A 22,407-nucleotide genomic window follows, 5' to 3' on the forward strand; every position below is an offset into this window, starting at 1 on the left:
CAGGGTGACCAGAGTCAGATCGGGGAAGAGCTGCTGAGTGGTGTGGAGCAGTCCCCCTGGCCATGAAGAGCTTGCAGGCCAAGATAAGCAGCTTTCTCTTTTCCTGAAAACAATGAGAAGTCTCTGGTGGATCGCAGGAGTTTAAATACATGGTCTTAACTACAGTAATTAATTGTTTGCCTTGAGAATAATGGGAAACCACTGGAGAGTTTTAAGCATGGGATGCTATGATCAGATCTTGTTTTGAAAAGATCACTCTGGCTGCTTTATGGAAAATGGATTAGAGGTCAGCCAAAGTGAGGTATCAGCAAACCAGTTACAAAGTGAAAGTCTGTTGTAAGTTTATAAGGTAAACAATCTATAAGGTTCAAATGAAGGTGCTTGCTTCTTAGAGTGGTAACAGTACAGCCTGAAAAGGAGGAGAAATTTGAGAGATGCTTTGGAGGGAAAATAAAGAGCTTAGCTAATGGGTTGGATATGCGTGGGCGAGGGAAGGGAGGATGCCCAGCGTATGTTTCGGACTTCTGCAACTGCATGGTTGTAGGGGGGTTCCACCCACTGAGATGGGGAACCCTGGAAGAAAACAGGTTTGGAGGGCATTGGAGAGGGAAGATTATGAGTTTGCTTTTGGTTATGTTGAATATGAAAATGTTTGAGATATCCAAGCTTTTTCACATAAGTGTTTGGGTGTATGGGCTTTAGCTCAGAGAAGATATCTAGGCTAAAATACAAACTTCCATCACTTGCATGTTGGTGACAATTAAAGCCATGGATGTGGAAGGGATGCCTACATAGAGATGACAGAGAATATTTGCTGAATTCTGGCTGTAAAGTTTAGGGTACAGATAGAGTAGACTATGAGAGAGATGAATAGTTGAGTGAAGTTTTTCTTTTAAAATGAAAGACACCTGAAAAAAATTAAAAATTAAAAAAAATGGAGGACACCTAATCATATTTAAAAGCCAATGGAAGAGTAAAAATGCTGGGAGTCTGGGAAAGATGGTGGAGTAGGAGGACCCTAGCCTCACCTTGTCCCAGAGATACAACTAGATAAACTCACATCAGTGTAAATAGCCCAGAAAACAACCCCAAGACAGGCAAAACAAATTCCACAACTAAATGTAGAGAAGAGGCCATATTGAAGAGGGTAGGAAGGGTGAAGATGTGGTAGGGAGCTAGTCAGACCCAAGGGGCTGTCCTTGGGAGGGAGGGACACTGCAGGTACATAGAAGGGAGAGAAATAGACTATCACGTCGGGGATCCCCCAGGGGGATGATGAATCCCTATTATGCTGGCTTTAAAAACCAGAGGGGTTGACTTTCACGAGTTCTTATAACCAGTGGGACTTAAAACCTGGAACTTTAAAACAGTGAGCTCAGCTCTGAGAGAGCCAAAAAGGCAAGAGGAAACTGAGTCCCTGCCCTTAAAGAGAGCACAATAAACAGCCCCGTGGAGATACAACATAGAAGCAGCAGCTTGTAAAGTACCTGGGATATCCAGGAGGGTGAGTTGTTTACTAAACTCAGAGTGTGTGCTGAAGGAGCAGAGATTGTTGGGGAACTTCTTCAGAAACAAAGGAGCTGGTGGGTGCCATTTCCTCCCCGGACCCCCAGCATAAACATGCCATCTGTAGGAACCAGAGTGATGCTGCCAATACTCGCTGCCAATACTCACTACCTAACTTGCTAACACCATCAGCCCACCCTCTGCACTTCAGTAGATCTGCCTCGCTCCAGCCAGACCAGCCTCAGTCCCAGTTGCTGCAGGTCCCCTCCCATAAACCAGCCCAAAACTTGCTAACACCTTGCCTCCTGCCCCCATGCACTTTGAGGATCCACCCCTTTAACACGCTTGGCCAGAAGACATCCAAAATGGTGCCGCCAGCCTGGCAGTGTGCAAGTAGCCCTGACAGGGGCCAGCACTGCTCCACAGTGATCCCGGCCTGGGGAGAGGGAAAGATAACGACACACACCCGTCAAACTATGGCCCCAGCAGTGGACTGGGGACAGACAGCTGGTGTGCCCACCAATGAAAGTTTCTCAGGGAACAACATGGGGAAAGTTCAGTGATACTGCATGTCTGGCAAATGCCTGATCTGACTCAACTCAAGCCCAAGGCAGCCCCAGACTGGCCCACTAATAGCATGGGGACCAAATCCTACCCACAAGAGGCAAAGAGAGCTACTGCAGATGACTGGGCTGAAGGAAAATAGCTCAGCCACAGCAGCAGGCCACATACTACACACAGAGGAGACACCTCTGAAATGCCAGGTTCTTGTGCACAGGTGACACTGGCTGTAGACAGTCTCGTCTTCATAAGGCCACTACTTTCAAGAGCAGGAGATGGAGCTGACTTTCCTAATACATAGAAACAGACACAGAGAGGTGGACAAAATGAGGAGACAGAAGATTATGCCCCAAATGAAAGAATGGGACAAAAATCACAGCAAGAGACCTAAGCAAAATGGAGATAAGTAATGTGCCCAATGGAGAATTTAAGGTAGTAATCATAAAGATGCTCATGGAACTTGAGAAAAGAGTGGAGGACCTAAATGACCCTTATCAAGAAGATAGAAAACAAAAAAGAACCAATCAGAGATGAAGAATTCAATAAATGATATTAAAAATACATGAGATGAAATAAATAATAGACTAGAGGAAGCAGAAGAACAGATCAGTGACCTGGAAGACAGAACAATGGAAAGCAATCAAGCTGAACAGGTGAGGGGGAAAAAATAATGCAAAATGAAAAGACTTAAGGAATTCAGTGACACCAACAAGCGTAATGATGTTCACATTATAGGAATCCCAGAAGAAGAGAGAGAAAAGGGGGCAGAAAATTTATTTGAAGAAACAGCAGCTGAAAACTTCCCAAATCTGGGGAAGGAAGCAGAAATCCAGATCCAGGAGGTACAGGGAGTCCCCAGCAAAATCAACTGAAGGAGGTGCACACCAAGACACATAGTAGTTAAAATGCCAAAAAATAGCGTAACAACAGGATTTATTCACAGACCTAGGACAAACAATCCCAAAATTTGTATAGAACCACAAAAGACCCTGATTAGCCAAAGCAATCTTGAAAAAGCAAAAGTGGAGGTATCACAATTCCAGATTTCAAGTTATATTACAAAGCTGTAGAAATCAAAACAGTGTGGTACTGGCACAAAAATAGACACATAGGCCAATGGAACAGAATAGAGAACCCGGAAATAAACCCATGATTGTATACTCAATTAATCTTCAACAAAGGAGGCAAGAATATCCAATGGGAAAAAGACAGTCTCTTCAACAAATGGTGTTGAGAAAACTGGACAATTACATGTCAAAGAATGAAACTGGAGCACTTTCTGACACCATACACAAAAATAAACTCAAAATGGATCACAGACCAAAATGTGAGACCTGAAACTATAAAAATCCTAGACAAGAACACAGGCAGTTATTTCTCTGACATCGGCCATAGCAACATTTTTCTAAGTATGTCTCCTCAGACAAGGGAAACCAAAGCAAAAATAAACTATTGAGACTATTTCAAAATAGAAATCTTCTGCACAGCACAGGAAGCAATCAACAAAACTGAAAACAACCTACTGAATGGGTGAAGGTATTTGCAAATGACACAATAAAGGATTAGTATCCAAAATATATAAAGAACTTCTACAACTCAACATCAAAAAATAAGTAATCCAAATAAAATGGTCAGAAAAATTGAACAGACATTTCTCCAAAGAAGACACACAGATGTCCAACAGACACATGAAAAATGCTCAATGTCACTAATCATCAGGGAAATGAAAATCAAAACCATAATGAGATATCACTTCACACCTGTTAGAATGGCTAAAATCAAAACACAAGAAACAACAAATGTTGACAAGGATGTGGAGAAAAAGGAACCCTTGTGCACTGTTGGTGGGAATGCAAACTGGTGCAGCCACTGTAGAGGCTTCTCTGAAAATTAAAAATAGAATTAACATATGATCCCATAATCTCACTACAGGATATCTACACAAAGAGTACAAAAACACTAAATCAAAAAGATATATACACCCATATATTTATTGCAGCATTCTTTACTATAGCCTAATTATGGAAGCAGTCCAGTTGTCCATCAATAGATGAATGGATAAAGAAGTAGTATTTAAACAATGGAATATTACTCAGCCATAACAAAGAATGAAATTTTGCCATTTGCAATTACATGTATGGATCTAGAGCGTATATTACTCAGTGAAATAAGTCAGTGAAAGACAAATGCCATATGATTTCACTCATATGTGGAATTTAAGAAACAAATGAACAAATTTAAAGAAGAGAAAAGCCAAAACACAGACTCTTAACTATAGAGAACAAACTGATGGTTACCAGAGGGGAGATGGGGGGGGGCAGGGGATGAGTGAAATATGTGAAGGGTACACAAAATAAGAGTACACTTATTTTGACAAGCACTGAGTAATGAATAGAATTGCTGAATCACTATATTGTACACCTGAAGCTAATAAACACTGTATGTCAACTATACTGGAATTAAAATAAAAAATAAAATAATAAAAAAATACAAAATTTTCTTTTAAAGATTTTATTTATTTATTTGACAGAGATAGAGACAGCCAGCGAGAGAGGGAACACAAGCAGGGGGAGTGGGAGAGGAAGAAGCAGGCTCATAGCAGAGGAGCCTGATGTGGGGCTCGATCCCAGAATGCCGGGATCACGCCCTGAGCCGAAGGCAGAGGCTTAACCGCTGTGCCACCCAGGCACCCCAAAAAAATACAAATATTTTTTAAAAGCCAGTGGAAGAGTTCTGAGAGATGGGTTTATGATAACATTGTATGTGAAATTATTGTTAAGCTTAATTCATACATGTATAACTATGAACATCAAATAATTAACATTTCAGTCTTAAAATTATTTTGCAAACTGAAAAACTGTATTTATGCAGCAGATAGTTCTAAAATAAAAATTTATGTGTGTTTAAAAAGATTTTCTTCTAATTCACTTGACTAGATAATCAATCTAATTCACTTGATTAGATAAATCTTTCCTTTCCTTAAGTTAAAATGTCAGATACTGATGATTTCCTGAAAAGTAGCCATACCAAGGAGATTTAGAAGCATTGTCTGTGATAGGTAATGCAAAATTTTATTTAGGCTTAAGATTATAATGTTTATTGAAGCAGCTAAAGGCAACAAAGGGTGTGTGTATGTGGGAGGTGGGAAGGGGATATTTAGCTTTAAACCAGAGAAAACTAGCAAATTCTGTAGACATTGTTCACAATCATTTCAGGCACAGTCACTGGGAAATATTTATGGCCAGATTTGATAATTTTATTCCTTTGGACTTCAAACAAAAAGACTGTGTGAGTTATCAGTAAATTCCCAAAGAATAATTTGGCTTTAAAACTAATATTAATATTAACTGTTAGTTTCCTGAAATCATTTCTCCAGTTTGCTCCCAGAAAGCATGAGATCACACTTGTTCCTTAGATGTCCATTATAAATATAGGAATGCATGGAAATTGTGGTGGAAAATTGCTGGCCATCTTTTGGATATTTGACCATCCCAATATGATCATATTTCAAGACTTTCAATTGTGACTTTATTTGGGAGATATTAGCTAAAGTTCTTACCATATCATTGTTGGCAGCCATGGAGTCCTTTCTTTTTCTTTTTTTTTTTTTTTCTTTTTTTTTTTTTTTGCTAAAATTCTGGATCTCCCTGGACCTCACAGCCTCCCATTGTCATAATTTTATGCTTTATGTATACATTTTAGCATAAAAATAAAGGGCTCAAAGGTTATGTAATTTCCTCCCTTGACATAACTGATAGATTTCACAATCTATTAATTAAGTGATTTAGATTTAATCTGTATTTTGTGAGAACACAAAAAGTCTTCTTAGAATGCCAAAGGAGACCTTGGTTTTAATGTTAAATATCCTAAAAGCAAAACCACATGACCTGAGAGAATGCACTCATGCTTTCTGGGCCTCAGTTTCCCCACTTATAAGAAGTTATGTTTTGGCTAGAGGATCTCAAAGTTAGATGATGTTTCTTCTAGCCACGACGTTCCAGATTAAAAATTTAATCCATAAATTTTGTCAACAGGTGTCTTTACTCAGATATTTTTCTCATTTGGAGATGGAGGGAATATATATTGTGAAGGCATTGGGAAGACAGATAAAATTATGTCATTCATCTTTGGTTCTTCTGTCAGAATGGAAAGTTCTATCCAGCTGTAACCAGCTTTACCTTGCAGTTTGGCAGGTGGTAAAATTCATCATCAAAAATGCAAGCAATTCCATGATTATTTTCAAAAGAGGATATGTTATTCCGATGTTCTGTGTCTGCCCAAGGAGGGCCCACCTCTTGCATTCATTCAGCTAATGTGTTAATTTGTTTGCACACAGGTCAGGTGATCACTGCCAGTATTGCAGATATCATTGCAAATTACTCGTTCAAGGATATTCTAAGGAAACTGGCTCGAGAAAAACAGACGGATGTGGCCCCAGCTTCCTATGATGATAGTTACCTTGGTGAGAGTCATTGCTCCACACATTTGCTGTTGCTCAAAAGGCAAACATATTAATGTAGATGCAAATTTTATTCCTCACTTATCTGATATCATTCTGCAACTTATACAAATGTTCTTTCCTTACTAGCTTAGAATGGACTTTCTTTTTGTTGAGCCATATGAGAAGTCTTTTCTTCAGGTTCAGCCTATTTCATAAGCTCCATAAGAGAATCTTTCCTCAAATTCAACAATCATTTTTTTGATTTTAAAAATTTCAATAAATTAGGCTAGACGGATACTTCCTTCACACAATAAAACATTGGCCTCAGCCCCAAAGTCAATATCTTATTTAGTGAGGGATTTTGATGGTTACTTTTGTGTTTCAACTTAGGCTGTAGTATGCAGTTATGCAATCAAACACTAACCATCATAGTGTCTTGCACACAAAATATTTTGCCAATTGTATATAGTATGTATTAATGGGGCTGCCCAACGCTGTAGGGGCAACATGCTAGCAGTCTTTCCAGTTTTTAGAGCAACAAAAAAAGACCCTCCAGTTGCTAGAATGTTGCCAAAATGTATTACATGCAAACCATACAATGCCATTGTACCTCTATTGCTTCCCACTTTTGGTATCCTATTGGCATTTTGATTGCTTGATAAATTAAGCAAAATATAGTTATATTTTTCACCTCATCTCACTTTAGAGGTAAGTGAAATTTGTGGAAAACCATCCTTAAAGAAATTAGGAAGTAGAACTTCTTGACGATCGAGAAATAGCAAAACCTGAGCACGAAAGATACCTTTCAGAGTATCATGTCTGATCCTGATGAATCAGTAACCTTAAAATGCAGTGGCCACCCTTACACTTTAAGATGGGTTATGAAGCATCCCTCAGAATCTGATTGTGCTGCCCTTCTCAGAAGAAGCAGATCTGTTATGCTTGCAGGATTTAGTACAGAACTGTTCACATTGGCTTCACTAATTTTTCCCTCTACAGAACCTTAAACTTTTATGTTACAATATTTGTCAAGATTTCTGAGCAAAGCAGTACTATAGTAATTATTTTGTTTTTCTAGACATAGCTCATTTGTAAAGCCTTCAAGCGTGATTGGTTTTTCTTTTGTTTAACACAGGATATTCAGTTGCTGCTGGGGAATTTACTGGAGACTCTGAGCAAGGTGAGAGACATTACTGAATATGTCATTTATAAAGCACAGGGAAAGATAAGGTGACCTAAAAAGCCCTTTTATAAATGTAATTTTCTTCACTACACAAAATGTATAAAAATGGAATCCCAGAATGTGTATGATAATAATCTATAGAAAAATATAAAATATACTTCAGCACAGCTGTATAAGTCTCAAAAAATTCCGTAAGTCTGAATATCAATCTTAATAAAATCTAGTTAAGCAATAAAAACAAGTCCAGTAATCCTATGTTATGTATTTAAAAAAAATAAGGTGATTAAATGGCCTACACAAAAGCCAAGCTGTTAGTGACAGATCAAATTTGAAAAATCAACATCCCCCATCTTTTCTTTAATTTTTGGGGTCTCATACTGGACATGACCATACTACACTTCCCACCAGACTCCAACCCAACATCTCCACCTTATTTCCTTTTCCCCTTTGGACATGGTCAAGCCCAAGATAATGGAGTGAATTAACCCCTATTCTCGTGTATGCCCCTCACCTCTGTCCTCTATGGCTTGTGAAGGCTGTCATCCCTGGTTTTAATCTACTGATTCTACAGCCACTCTAATTTCCAGTGGTCAAATGCTACCTTTTTTTTAGTATAGTTTCAAATGTCATCCCCTCCAGAAATCCTTCTTTCACTTCCTTCTCTAAACTCCTATCTCATCTCATTTTTCTCTCTCCCAAGGCATTTATTATTCATTTATTTGTCCAGTATTTTTTGAGCACCTACTCGGTGTCAGGCTCTGTGTTAAGTGTTGAACACACAGAGGTGAACAGATGGTCCTTACTCTCACAGTTTGTGGTCTTAGTGGGGCTGACAGGCATTAAGTAATGAACACAAAATACCCGATTAAAAATTGTAGGAAGTGCTAGGATAAAGTTCTAAACATAAAACTAATCCAACCCTCATGACCTAATCACCTCCCAGAGGCCCTGCTTCCTAAGACCATCACATTAGGGGTTAGGTTTCAACACTATGAATTCTGGGGGAGGGGGATACCTATCATAGTAATGATAGGAATACCTATCATATACAAGACTGGTATTGTTTTTTGAATGACTCAATCATCAATCAATCAATATTTTCATCTTGTTTCATAGGAACCTTAACTACTTTTTACTAATGTGTTTTAATGAATTCACAAAGAATTAAGAGGTAATGAAATGTGGCCATCCCTAGAAATCATCAGAGCTCTTTTAATTGTTTCATATCAACAAGACCTACAAAGCAGAAATTCACAGTGGGATAGGGGTTGAAAGCAGATTTTTTTTTCTTTAAAAGAACATTTTTCTTTTAAATATAAGCTAATTTTTAAAGGCCCTATCTTTCCATTTATTTTTTTTCTTCAAGATATTAAAAGACAATCTATTGTGGTGGTTAAAAGCATGGACTTTGGAGCTAGACCACTTGAGTTTCAACCCTGACTTTGTCACTTAACAGCTCTGTGACAGAGTTACCTGAATCTCAAAGCCTCCATTTCTTAATTTCTAAAAGAGGGATGGTGGTGATGATGAAGGTGATGATGCTGATTATAATGGTAATGATGGTGATGGTGATGATGATGATAATGATGGTGATGATAATGGTTATGATGGTGATGGTAATGATGACGATGATATCAATGATGATGATGATAACAATGAAGATGATAGTATTATCTATACCATAGGATTCTTATGAGGATTAAATAAGCTAATCCTATATGTTCATAAAACAGTAGAATAATTCCTGTTACATAATGGGTGCTATTAAAGTATTACGTATAATAAGAAAGAACTCTTGGGTTAGGGACCATCAGAGATAAAATTGAATTCCTAGTACCTTAGAAAAGTCAAATCTTATAATCACTCAGTGATTTAGCAAAGGAAACTGTAAAATATGCCAAATGATTTTAAACATGACATTAAACTCTTGGAAAGTTCCCCAGTACAGCATTGAGTCCTGACCCAAGGAAATTAATAGGGATGCATGACAGCACATCACAGGGAAGGACGGTTGAAGATCATAGTGATTTTCCCTCAGATCACAGAAATAACTAGATGGATCCAAGTTTTAAATGATTTGTGGATATGTAAAAACACTATCAGAAATCATGATCCATTTATCAGACCACACCGAGCCAAGACTACCCGTGTTCACTACTTATTTAACTAGTCTGGAAAGAGCTGAAGTCCATGAAAAACACTGAGTGACTTGATGTCCTCTAGATGAAAAGATTAAGATATTAAGATATTTTGTTCTTGTTTTAGGATCTGATGAGCTGAGCAAAAAACCAAGAAAGTGATCTGGCCAATCCTAGGGCATATGAATGCCTACTTTTTAGACGTTTAACAGTAGAAATATTATAAAGCATGTGGCACACTGTCTAGTGGGTAGAAGACATTCGATAGACACTAGCTTCCTTTCTGCTTCTCACTAATGGGGTTGACGGCCAGGTCATGTATTTCGAGGCCAGGTATGTAACTTTTTCCTCCATGTATTATTGATATTAAGAGAAGGTTTACCATGAGTTACTGAAATGGATCTAAGAAAAGTCACTTATTTTCCCTCCCAATTGAATATTTTTATAGTTGAGTGACAGTTCTAACTTGCCTTAAACTCCAATTTCCCCATCTTGATCATTTTTAAATTATTATGAACATTTTTAACCAACATTTACTTTTAATAACTCATAGTATTGTGGCCATATGAGGCTGCAGACTCCAGTGTTACTGAATGTGAGAATTGTTGTCTTTTAAACAAAATTCTGAATGTTTGTGGAACGCTTAGTCGTGGTTGTCATGTATTTCAAATGGGATAGTCAGTCTCTTCTGGTTGTTAGGCCTGATTCTGGAATCGGTCAACTCCACTATATCAGTTGGTGGTTTGTTGTTACATGCCAATTTAATGCATACCGAATAAAGATTACTGAAAACTGAGCACTGTGCTACCAGTTCTGCCACCTTTCCTAGAAATCTGTCCAGATAGCTTCGTTTTTCTGAGCCTCATCATACTTTTCAAGGACATGCTTCACCATCCCTCCCATTGCTATAGTTGAGCGGTCCATCTTCCTGTGTCAAGTTACCCTCTCCAATTTGCACTAGGCTCCAATCCCTCTCGTGACACAAAGAAGGGACTCCAGCCATTTTAATTCTCTATCTCATATCATCAGGGTTTTTTTTTTAATCATTCCCACGAAATATACAAGCATACTGTTATTTCTCACATCTTAAAAAGAAAATCTCTTATCTACTTCCCTCTCCAGCAAGCACCTGTATTCTCTGCTTCAAGAGCTGTCACTCTGCTGTGCCTGTCTCTGTCTGCCAGTTCCACTGCCCGCCTCCTCCTAGACTCACTGCTCAGATGAAACAGCTTTTGTCAAGCAAACCAGGGGCCGCCACACAGCTCATCTTTCTTAACTATCAGAGCATTTGACAGAGTTCATCACTCCTCCTCATTTCTTCGCTCAACTACCCAGACACTGGCAGCTCCTTCTCCATCTCTTTTATTGGTTTCCTTTAATTTCTCTCATCTCATTGAAGTGTCCCAGGGTTAATATTTGGACTGTTTCTTTCCTCTTTGAGTTTTGGTAATCTCATCTGGTCTCACTTATTTTTCCAACTTCTATTGAATTCCAGGTTCACGGTACTTCTTCAGATTACACTGAATTCTAGGTTCAGGGATACACATTCTAAGATCTAGAACCTCAAACTCAATGCTCAACATCTCTCTTTGAATAGTTGTCTCAAACTTAATGTGCTCGTGAGCAAACTCCTGACCTTCCCCCTGAAATGTGGTCTACCCTCCATCAGCTTCATCTCAGTAAGTGACAATGCCATCCTCCCAGTTGTTCAAGCCAAGTACCTTGGAAGTCAGCGTTGGACTGCACTCTTTCTCTCATACCCCATCCATACCCAATTCATGAGTAAATCCTGCTAACTAAACTGTCAAAATATGACCAGAATTGACCACTTCCCACTTCGTACACAGCTTCTACTCTGATCCAGGTCCCTACTCCTACCTGGTCTCTCTGCTTTTACCCTTGCCTTCCTGTAGTCTCTAAATCCACCAGCTAAAGTGGTCCTTTAGAAACAGAAGACAGATTGTGTAACTTCTTTGATCCAGTGATTTTTCAACTCATTCAGTCTGAAATTCAAGTCTTCACAATGAACTGAGAGACTCCATTCATGAGGCTACTAGTTACTTTGACCTCATCTCCTACCCATTTACTCCACTCCCTCTCCTCCAGCCACCCTGGTCTCTTCACTATTCTTTGAATACTCCAGACACACTTCTACCTCAGGACCTTTGCACTTGCCATTCTTTCCAACTAGAACATACTTCTCCCACTTATCCATAATATTTACAGCCTCACTTCCTTCAGTCTTTTCTCCAATATCATTTTCTTGCCATGTCCTTTCCTGCTAATTGTGCCCTAATAAGTCATAAGTTCTTCCCCATCCCACCTCCAGTGCTCCCTGTATCATTTTACTGTTTGTTTTTTCTTACTCACTACACTTATCCCCTTCAAATATGCCATTTCATTGACTCCGCTTTTTAAATTGACTGTCTCTTCCAACCAGAGTATAAGTTCTGTGAAAGCAGGGAATTTTATCCATTTTGCTCACTACTGTATACTCCATTTGCCTATAAATATTTGTTGATTGAATTAATGGATTTGATACTGAAAAGTCCAACATCTAACCCCAAGTGAACCTTCTTTGATTATTAATGCTACTGGCATGAGCACCCAACTCTGCTAGAACACAGCACACCAGTTATAGTTGATGCTAGAACTTGTGCTGTACCTTTCAGGGCAGGATGAGGGGAAGGGTAATTTAAATGGAAGGAGATTCTCTTCCAGGCCCTTCCTATTTAAATTAAACTAAATTTTAAACCCCAATGAATCAAAGGATAGTTTAGATTTATAGAAATAAGAACTGAAAGATCTTTGATAATTAGCAATTCCAACTGCCACCAATTGTACGTGACTGGGAAAAATGAGGTCAAATGACACATCCCAGGTATATGGCAGGCCCAAGAATAACACTATTATCTTCTGAATCTAGAGCCAGATCATAGTGCAATGAGTTATATGGACCCTTTCCCCCAGATTTGCCCCTTCTATTTCTTTTTTTTTTAATGATTTTTTATTATATTATGTTAGTCACCATACAGTACATCCCCGTGCCCCTTCTATTTCTATTTAGTGAAGCTTCCCTTCTGGGGGACCCTTAGCTACCAGGTCACCCTCTAATTCTGCTACTAACGAACATTTCCAAGGAGGCCAGACTCGTGCCATTTATGATGGCTTTTCTTTAGGAAACTGGAATTGTTTTAACATGTTAGTGTGACAGAAGCTGTACTTTTTACACTAATACAAAAGATGCCTCCACAGTGAAAGCTGGAGAAACTAGAGTAAGGGGTTTAACCTACAAATCACATGCAGAGCTGAGAAGCCAGGCTTATGCTATACAGGCAAAAACACATGGAGATGGGTAATGAATACTGGTAAATCTCACAGTACAACTTTTGTTCTGTTTTCCATGGTCTGTAGCAGAAGCAAAAGCAATCACAAAACCATGACTTCACACTTCCAGTTCCCCACATGATGGTTACTCATGTAAAAAGCACTATCTTAACTGATGTGTTGGATAGCTTTTAAAATATATGTAATGCCCCTTCTCAATGACTATTTTTATCCCCAGAACTGGTTGCTGGCGTTCCAAGAGGAGCACAGAATTTTGGATATGTGAGTACAAAGAATGCATTGTTGGATATTTTCTTATATATGCAAAGAAATGTTTAATTTTATTCAACTTTTAAATGGTTTAAAATACCTTTTAATAGTGAGCCCCTACAGATCCATGCTTGTTTGCTTAGTAGAAAGGAAGGAAAACAAGTGAAGCTAGATTTTTTTTTTCTGGTCTATGTACAGGATCAGCTACCGAGTTTGTGGGACACAGTGCCAAATGAATGAAGATGCAGGGCCCTTTTTTCAAAATTATTAAGAATTTCAGGATCGCAACAGCTGGGCATTGAACCAAGGGTGGGGCCGGATTGAGCATGGAAACCTGTGTGACAGGCGCAGGTCACACCCATGAAGCCAGCACAATCCTTGTGCATCACCCAGGAATAATTGCAGAGGATATTGTTGCTGACGTGCTCGGCATTTTAATATGCCTCATATGGTAAAAATGAGAAAATCTGTTATTGCACTAGTGTATTCGTTTCCTGAGACTGCCGCAACCAGTTACCACAAAGTGGGTGGCTTAAAACAACAAAAAATTATTTTCTCGTAGTTCAAGGAGACCAGAGTCTAAAATCCCAGTGTCAGGTGTGCATCTCGCAGAGGATCTTTCTTATCTATTTTGGCTTCAGGGGGCCACTGCCTTTTTTTTGGTGTGTGTCAGCATGACCCCAATCTCTGCCTCTGTCCTCAGATGGCCTTCTTCCATCTGTGTCTGTGTGCGTCCTCTCCTTTCTGATGAGGACAACAGTCATTGGCCATAGGGCCCACTCTAAATCCAGGATGATTTCATTTCACATTCCTTAATGTGTTTCATCTACAAAGACCCTATTTCCAAATAAGGTCACCTCCTGAAGTTCTGGGCGACATGAACTTTGGAGGGATACTGTTCAGACCTGTTATACCTACTTACCACAAAATTAGGAAAGGAAAATCAAGAGACCTTCTGAAAAGAAAAAGTTATATTTTAAATAATTATGTTCATTTTTTTTAAGGTCTAGTAAATGTAATATCTGCAGATTTTAGGTTGGCTGAATAAAATTAAAAGTAGTAGTTTTGCTATGTGGATAACAGTTAAAATTTTCACTTTTTTTTTTTGTTTGCTAAGAGCTATAATCATCAGTTTCTCATAATAACATAAACACAGAAATGAATTTAGACGAAAACCCTGATTGGATCAATTAACTGGCCATAAGGTTAATTGCTCTCAGCGTTCATTTGAATTCAATTTCTATTTTCCCTTTTCAGATTAGTAAGCATGCATTTTATCTGAAAGTATCAGAGACTTAACCATAAATAAAAGTTCAATTGGATTTTTTTGAAGATCATTCTTATGGGATTACATTTTTGTTTTACATATAGTTAACTATTCACTACTCTTCCCCAAAATGTAAAAATGATTTAAGTTGTAATTTAAAATGTTTTTTTCTCCAATTCTGTCAAATGATGTAACCTATCTAATCTCTATGATTTCAGGTTTCAATCATTAACTCTACAGATATGACTTTTATTCAGAATTTCACTGGCGAACAGGTGAATACCTTTAAAATCAAACAATGTCACTCAGTACTAATAGTAAATTGCAATATTCATATCATTTATTCATTCACAAAATAAATGTTCAGGGGACCTACTATGTGCTGGAAATGTTCTAGGCACTGGGAATATAACCATGCATCAGACAGACAATATCCCAGCTCTCATGCATCAGTGTCACTAACTATGGATCTGAGAATAATTCTGTTATGTTGTAGACCCGTATGTAGTATGCCTGATGGTGAGTTCCTATGAGAAGACACAGGCTTCTCTTCTCAGCGGCCCCACTGCATCAGTCAGAGTCAATGGGCCTGTGCTGTGACTCCCTTCCTCACTGTAACTAGAGCCCTCCCCCATCCCAACATTATTTGGAGGTCAACAAGCTATCCGGTTCTGGTCCCTGCCTCCCAGGGACTGGCCGAGGTCTTATGAATGGGGGAAGTGCCGGTCATTCTCCTAACCTAATGTGGCCTGAGATCATACTTTATCTACCACTCTGAGTTTTCCAGGGTATTGTGACCTGTTGAAATTTGCCACATATCTTTAAACAATGATTGTGGTATGGCCATCTAAGGGAGCCAGTTGTTAATTGAATCGGTTTCTCTGAGCAACCCATATTCTCTCCTAACCAGAAACCCACACTACTGAACTTCTAGGAAGCCTCACATCCGAATCTGGCCAAGTTTCATCTTGACCTTCTGAATCATGGTTTAGGATCCTTAGATGCTCCACTCTTAGCTAGAGATGTCGATTTGGGATAATATATTGTTAGCAATTTTTATTAATAGAGTTTTCTATTGAACACAGAGCATTTTTGACATCCCCTCCTCCCCCAATAGGGCTTTGGTCTATCCATTACTCTGCAATTTTCAACAAAGCATTTAACAATGTCCCTCATGATACTCTTGTGGTAAATATGGAGAAGTAAAGCCGGGACAATAGTGAAGTTGGATGAACTTACAAAGTTTGAACTATTCTCAAGTGATGGTAATTAATGGTTTATTGAAAATCTGGCAAGACTTCTCTTTTGTCCAGATCTGTTTCACATTTTTATCATTAGAAGCTCTTTAAACATTATTAAATTTGGCCTTTCTATAACTTCTTGTCCTCAATACCACCTAGTTCTTCAGTCTTGAACCTCAACATTTATTGCATAAATGATGAAATTCCTCTGAGTGAAGGCCACACAATGCCACACCAGAAATAAGAATTTCACTGTACATGTTTGGAATAGAGAAGAGAGGTGGGAGAACTGAATCATTATTGCACAGTTAACTCATGCATTCATGACCTCTGCAAAAAGCATTTGGCACCTGGCAACTACATCTTAGTCTTCAGAATACTATAATAAAAATGCCATAGATTGGGTGGCTAAAAAAGCCCAAACATTTATTTCTCACAGTTCTGGAACACTGGGAAGCCCAGGATCAAAAGGTAAGCAGATTCAGTATCTGGTGAGAGTTGGCTTTCTGATTCATATAGATAGCCATCTTCTTGGGTCCTCCCATGGTGGAAGGAGGGCTAGAGAGCTCTCTAGGGTGTCTTTTGTAAGGGCACTAACCCCATTCATAAGGACTCCACCCTCATGACCTAATCACTTCCCAAAGGCCCCACCTCCTAATACCGTTATATTGAGGGTTAGGATCAATATTTGAATTTGGGGGAAGGTAAGGACACAAACATTCAGTCTATAGCAACTGTATACGTTTGGAATAGAGAAAAGAGGTGGGAGAATTTAATTATCGCATGACACTTGCTAACTCACGTATTCATTCCCTCTACAAAGAGTATCTGGCACCTGGCACCCACTCTGAGATGGACCCTGGTCAGGCAGTGCAGACAGAAGCATGAACAACACAGACCAAAGTCTCTGCCTTCTGTGTAGGACACTTTCCAGTGGATTGTAGAAGAAGATGATGGGAGGCTAAGTCAGCTAAAGCGCCGGATGCTAAAACATGGAAACAAAACATCTCGACAAATTCAAACTATGATCTGATTCTGAAAAGATGATAAATGTTGAAAACATAACTTGAAGAACAAAAACTTAAGAGCTAGAATGTGGCTCCCTACTGATTCTCAGAAGAGACTCAGAAACCTTAGTTGACAATAAACTCAATATGAATTGATACTGAGACATGGTTTCCCTTGAAATTAAAACCTTCCAGTGATACAGAGTCCAAGTGTAAATCCTATTTAACTCTTCTCTGAAGAGTGCGTTCATGGGGTATCATCTTTTCTTTGGTACCACATGTGGTATCTCCAAGAAAGAGAGGCCACTATGGTGAGCCAAGCTACAAATATTTCCATATGAAATTTCATATGGAAGTGGAATTAGATTTATTCTTTGAGGTTCAAGATTGCAGAACTAAATAGGATTAAGGACTAGAAGTTATAGAAGGGTGAATTTTAGCAAAGAAAATTCTAATAATTGTGTCCACAAATTGAATGGGCTGATTGTTGAATATCCACAGAGGATGGCCAATCTGATGTCAGGGGTACTGGGGGGAAATTATGCATGGGGTCAGACTGAATGACTTTAAGACTCTGTCCATGTCCAGGAGTCCATGAATGTAATGCAGAAGTCTGCTCCAGTGAGATTCATCCTTCAGGAAAACATGAGAGAGGACTATAAAAATTATTTTTGAACATAAACTATGTCATCTTATGGTTTTCCCTTGCAGATGGCATCTTATTTTGGATATACGGTCACAGTGTCAGATGTGAACAATGATGGGTAAGTTTATAAGAACTTCCTCACTCACCATATGTTATGTTCATCCACAAAGATGAATTTTTTTCCTTCATGAAATAGATCCTTCCATACTTCCTCAGCAAGATAGAGGCTCTCTTGTTTTAATTGTTTTTTGGTTCAGGGCAAGAGGATACATCTACTAAAGAATTCTATCATCCTATTTTATGTCATTATGGAGATTTTCCACATCTGCCACTTCCAGAAAAGGACTGTTTTACTTAGTTTTATCTTTACTTTAAGGAACTGAATAGTCCTTGGCCATTTGAAATCCAAAGCCATTAAAGCATTTGCTCATCTGTCTCTATTTACCCGTACTTAGCATGCGATACATTCATAAACCATTTGCACATAAACATTTTTTTCTCCTGACATTGCTTTAACCAACATACTAGTAATGCTGGAGAAGATGAAATAATAACATGAGCTCTACGATGTATGCCAGTAGATTACAATTGAGCTTGGACCAAACACCATGATAAATTATGGTTGTGTTTTAAGTCATTCCTTAAAAACAAACTATTATTAAATAACTCTTTGGTTCACTAAAACCACCTAACTGATAGATAAAACAAATGATTAAATAAGATACCCAATACATTGAGATAAACTGATTAGCCATCCAATAAATATCATTGGAGCACATACTGTGCGTCAGCCATCATTCTTAGTGCCCAGCATATAGTGGCAAATAAGGCAAAAGACGTCTCTGCTCTCAGGGAGTTCACATTTTTATAAAAAATCAAATACCTGCAGAATCCTAACTATGTTCTAGGATCTGGACTAAGCAAGCACTTTAGATACGTTATTGATAGATAGCTATGATCTTCATATAGATAAAAATGTAATTTATATATTATGGTGGCATAAGACTGGAGATAAAGTTAGTCAATTTTACACCTTTTGGGAAAAAATCTTTTTTTTAAGATTTTATTTACTTATTTGAGAGAGAGAGAGCACGAGTGGGGGAGGAGCAGAGGAAAGGGACAAGTAGACTTTGCACTGAGAGCAGAGCCCAACGCAGGGCTCAGTCCCACAACCCTGAGATCATGACCTGAGTTTAAATCAAGTGTCAGACACTTAACCAACTGAGCCGCCCAGGGGCCCCTGGAAAATATCTTTTTTATTATTCTTCCATTTAACATATATTTCTTGAGCATCTACTATACACCAGCACTGTTCTAGTCACTGGGACATAGCAGAAAACAAAACAGACACCCCTACCCTCACAGAGGCTATACTAGAGGTGGAGAGTTGGGGACCACAGACGAAAAGTAAGTAAGTCAAGTAAAGCATATTTAGATGGTGACGAATACCAGATAGGAATAAAAAAAATGGAAGGGCTGAAACCAAGATGTCCTTCAGTGGGTAAATGTATGTTCGAACAATGGAATACTGTTCAATGCTAAAAAGAAATGAGCTGTCAAGCATGAAAAGACATGGAGGAAGCTTAATTGCATACAATGAAGTGAAAGAAGCCAATCTGAGAAGGTTACATAGGATATGATTCCAACTCTATGACATCCTGGAAAAGGCAACACCACGGAAACAGTAAACGGATCAGGGGTTGCCGGAGGCCAGTGGGGAAAGGAGTGATGAACAGGCACAGAGGACTTTTAAGGCAGTGAAGCTACTCTGTACGACACTACAATGGTGGATCCATGTCGTTACACATTTGTCCAGACCCATGGGATGTCCAACACCAGGAGTGACCCTAATGTAAACCATGGACTCTGGGTGATGATGTTGTGTCACTGAAGGCTCATCGATCGTAACACATGCACCACGCTGGTGGGAGATATTGAGAGTGGGGTAGGCTATGCCTGTGGCGGCAGGGGTATATGGGAACTCTCTGTACTTTCTGCTGGAGTTTGTTTTGAACCTAAAACTTCTCTAAAAGATAGTCTATTAATTAAACTTACAAAAGCAAAACAGAAGTGGGGTAGAAAATATTGGGAGGGTTGTGACTTTAAAAGGGGTCGATAGGGAAGGCCTTGCTGTTAAGGTTGAGGAAAGTTGAGGAACGATCTGCAGGAAGTGGGGTCCATGGGGAGGAGATTCCTGGAGGTGGGAGCTGTTGGAAGCCCAAGGATGTCAAAGAGGCTTGGGGAGGAGGCAGAGGGGCGCAGGATCACAAAGGTCTGTGAGCCACTGCATTTATAAAAGGTCTTGCCCAGCGCCGCATAGGCTCTGCTGGGTAGAGTGAGTGTTTCTAAGAAAGACACATCTCATGAGCCGCTGGAGGATACTAAGCAAGGGAATGGCCTACTCCAGCATTGGTTTCAGCAGACATGCTGTGTCTGTTGGGTCTCCTCGGCTCTGAGGCCCCTAGGAGCCCACTGCCAGCTGAGACAGGACAGCACCCAGGGCCAGAGCAACAGCAGTGGCTGGAAACTGTAGTGGCTGCCCTCTGGAGAGATTCTGAAAGTAAGTGTATTTGAATGGCAATCTTATCCTGGAAACAAGTCATTGAAAATTAAATTGCCTTCATCTCCAACTGAGTGGTGAAAAGAATGTAACAATTAGGGCCGCCCTTTCTTAATTTCCAACCTAAATGGACTGGATTTGTTATCAGCACCTTTTAGTAATCTGGGAAAAAAAGGGGGGGGGGGCGGGTGGCTGAAGAAGAACTCGAGTCCAAAACATGGCGTGCTGTCCCAATTGAGGAAGCCCACACTTTAGTAAAAACAACAACAACAAAAATCCCATGGTGGCCTTTGGGATATGCGCAGACACATTTCTTTCAACAGATGGTGACACAACCTCCCCCGCTCCCCCTCCAGGGGAGCCAGCAATGCTCAATAGGGCCCAGATGAACTCAGTGTGTGCCCTTCCTCTCCTTCACTCTGATCTGAATCCTTTCAGCTTTCCCCCAGTTCAACACTATGCCCTGCAGGGCACTGCCTCCTTCCTAGAGACATGTTCATTCCAGTCCATAGCAAAGCTCTGTGACAACATTTACAGAACTTTTTTTTTTTTTTTTTTTTTTTTGCCATGTTAAGAAAAGAACAAGAACACTTGTGAGGAAAGGATCTCTTTGGTCTCCTCCTGATCAAAACAATATGGTAGTAACAAACACAGGAATTTTCCAGGGATAATTTGTTCTTTCTTGATGTTCTTAAAAATTGCTGTGCCCATTATTTCTTTTTTATTAGGCAGTATATTCTCAATTCTTTAGACGGCGTCAAAAAGATACATCCATTATCTTAATATTGCCATTCTTTTCTTTTTTAAGATTTATTTATTTATTTGAGAGAGAGAGCAGGGGCAGAGGAAGAGGGAGAGGAAGGGGGAAAGAATCTCAAGCAGACTCCATGACCCTGAGACGGTGACCCGAGCCGAAATCAAGAGTCGGACACTTAAACAACTGGGCCAGCCAGGCATCCCTTAATAATCCCATTCTTAACGTGCCCATAGATTCTCAGTCTGTGTGTAATTCGCCGTTCTTAGTTACTGTCACGCGATGTAAATTCAAGGCCCTGTTATAAATGAGTAAGCTATAGAGGCCATTGAGAACCTTTCATCCCAAATACAGAAAACTCACATGAAGTCTGAGATTGCAATAATGAAGATATAATTTGCCGTCATCTTTGCAGCACCTGTGTTTCGAGAAAAATTGCTTAATACCATTGGCTTTCAAATAGACATCTTGTGTGTCTAGGTTTATACTTGATCCCAAGATGGAGGTTCTGGAAACCATTAATAGTAGTGACAGCAGCGTCCTCACCTCCCTGGGTGGGTATGTGTCCCCAGGGCAGGTGCAGAACACCCCATCAGAGCAGAGACATAACCTGCAGTCCCTCAGCAATCTTAGCAGAACCAGAAAAGAAAGGCAGCAAATGATGCGTGTGCCAATGACTTTTCTCAAGCGCCTGTGATGGCTCCAAGTCAGAACACATGTGGCCTCGTTTTGAGAAAGAGTGTTTTGTCATTCTAACTCCTGACAAGATTTCTAGCAGAGATCCGAAGGTTGCATGGGATTTACAGGAAAAATGAATCCCTGTATCAAATAAAGTTTTCCTGGATATTATATATGTAGTCTCCCCAAATTCTTAGTCCTTTCAAATGCAGAAATCTCTATTCTCCACTGAAACTATTGGAAAACCTAATATTGCTTTAAACAACAAAATTTTGTCATGCATGAGTAGCAGACAATGTTTTTTCCCTCTCAAAGAGACTTCATGGGACGATCCAAACTACAATCCCCTGAAGCTATCTAAAATTCACCCGTGAAGAAACAGACACAAAAGCTCAGTGACTTGCCCAAGATTACACACTAATTAGACAAAGGTCTTGATTAGATCCCAGACCTTCTGCTGATTTACCCAACAGTATTTTTCTCACTACAGAGAGCTCTATACTAAGCTCTATAAAATAGCTGGTGGATAAAATTGATATAATTTCAGTGTTCAAGGACTTAGAATCTATAAGAACTAGGAACTTCCAATGTCATAAGTGAGTAAAATGGCATGCCTCTCACTTACTTTCAAAAAGCTGGGAAATTAGTGTCTTTGTCACTGAAACCATCCATGACCTGTGGTTTAACCCCACAGAATACGTGGCGTCCGTACTTCTGGACCATGACCAATCAACTAGGCACGTATTGCATGGAGCACTGGGTGTTACACGCAGACAACGAATCATGGAACGCTACATCAAAAACTAATGATGCACTGCATGGTGACTA

General features: G+C 39.4%; 1 protein-coding gene across 1 annotated transcript in view; it reads left to right on the top strand.

The window, feature by feature from the left end:
- Window positions 1-22,407, top strand: part of ITGA8 (integrin subunit alpha 8) — a 171,386-nt gene that overhangs the window by 33,169 nt on the left and 115,810 nt on the right. Inside the window, exons 7-11 of the mRNA XM_045787904.2 lie at window positions 6,404-6,529; window positions 7,644-7,688; window positions 13,395-13,438; window positions 14,912-14,968; window positions 17,653-17,705. Of these exons, the coding sequence (XP_045643860.1) occupies window positions 6,404-6,529; window positions 7,644-7,688; window positions 13,395-13,438; window positions 14,912-14,968; window positions 17,653-17,705 (325 nt within the window). The remainder of the gene's footprint in view (window positions 1-6,403; window positions 6,530-7,643; window positions 7,689-13,394; window positions 13,439-14,911; window positions 14,969-17,652; window positions 17,706-22,407) is intronic.

This window comes from Ursus americanus, chromosome 31 (genome assembly GCF_024610735.1).
Source record: "Ursus americanus isolate L20-20 chromosome 31, mUrsAme1.1.p, whole genome shotgun sequence".
Lineage (NCBI taxonomy): Eukaryota > Metazoa > Chordata > Mammalia > Carnivora > Ursidae > Ursus > Ursus americanus.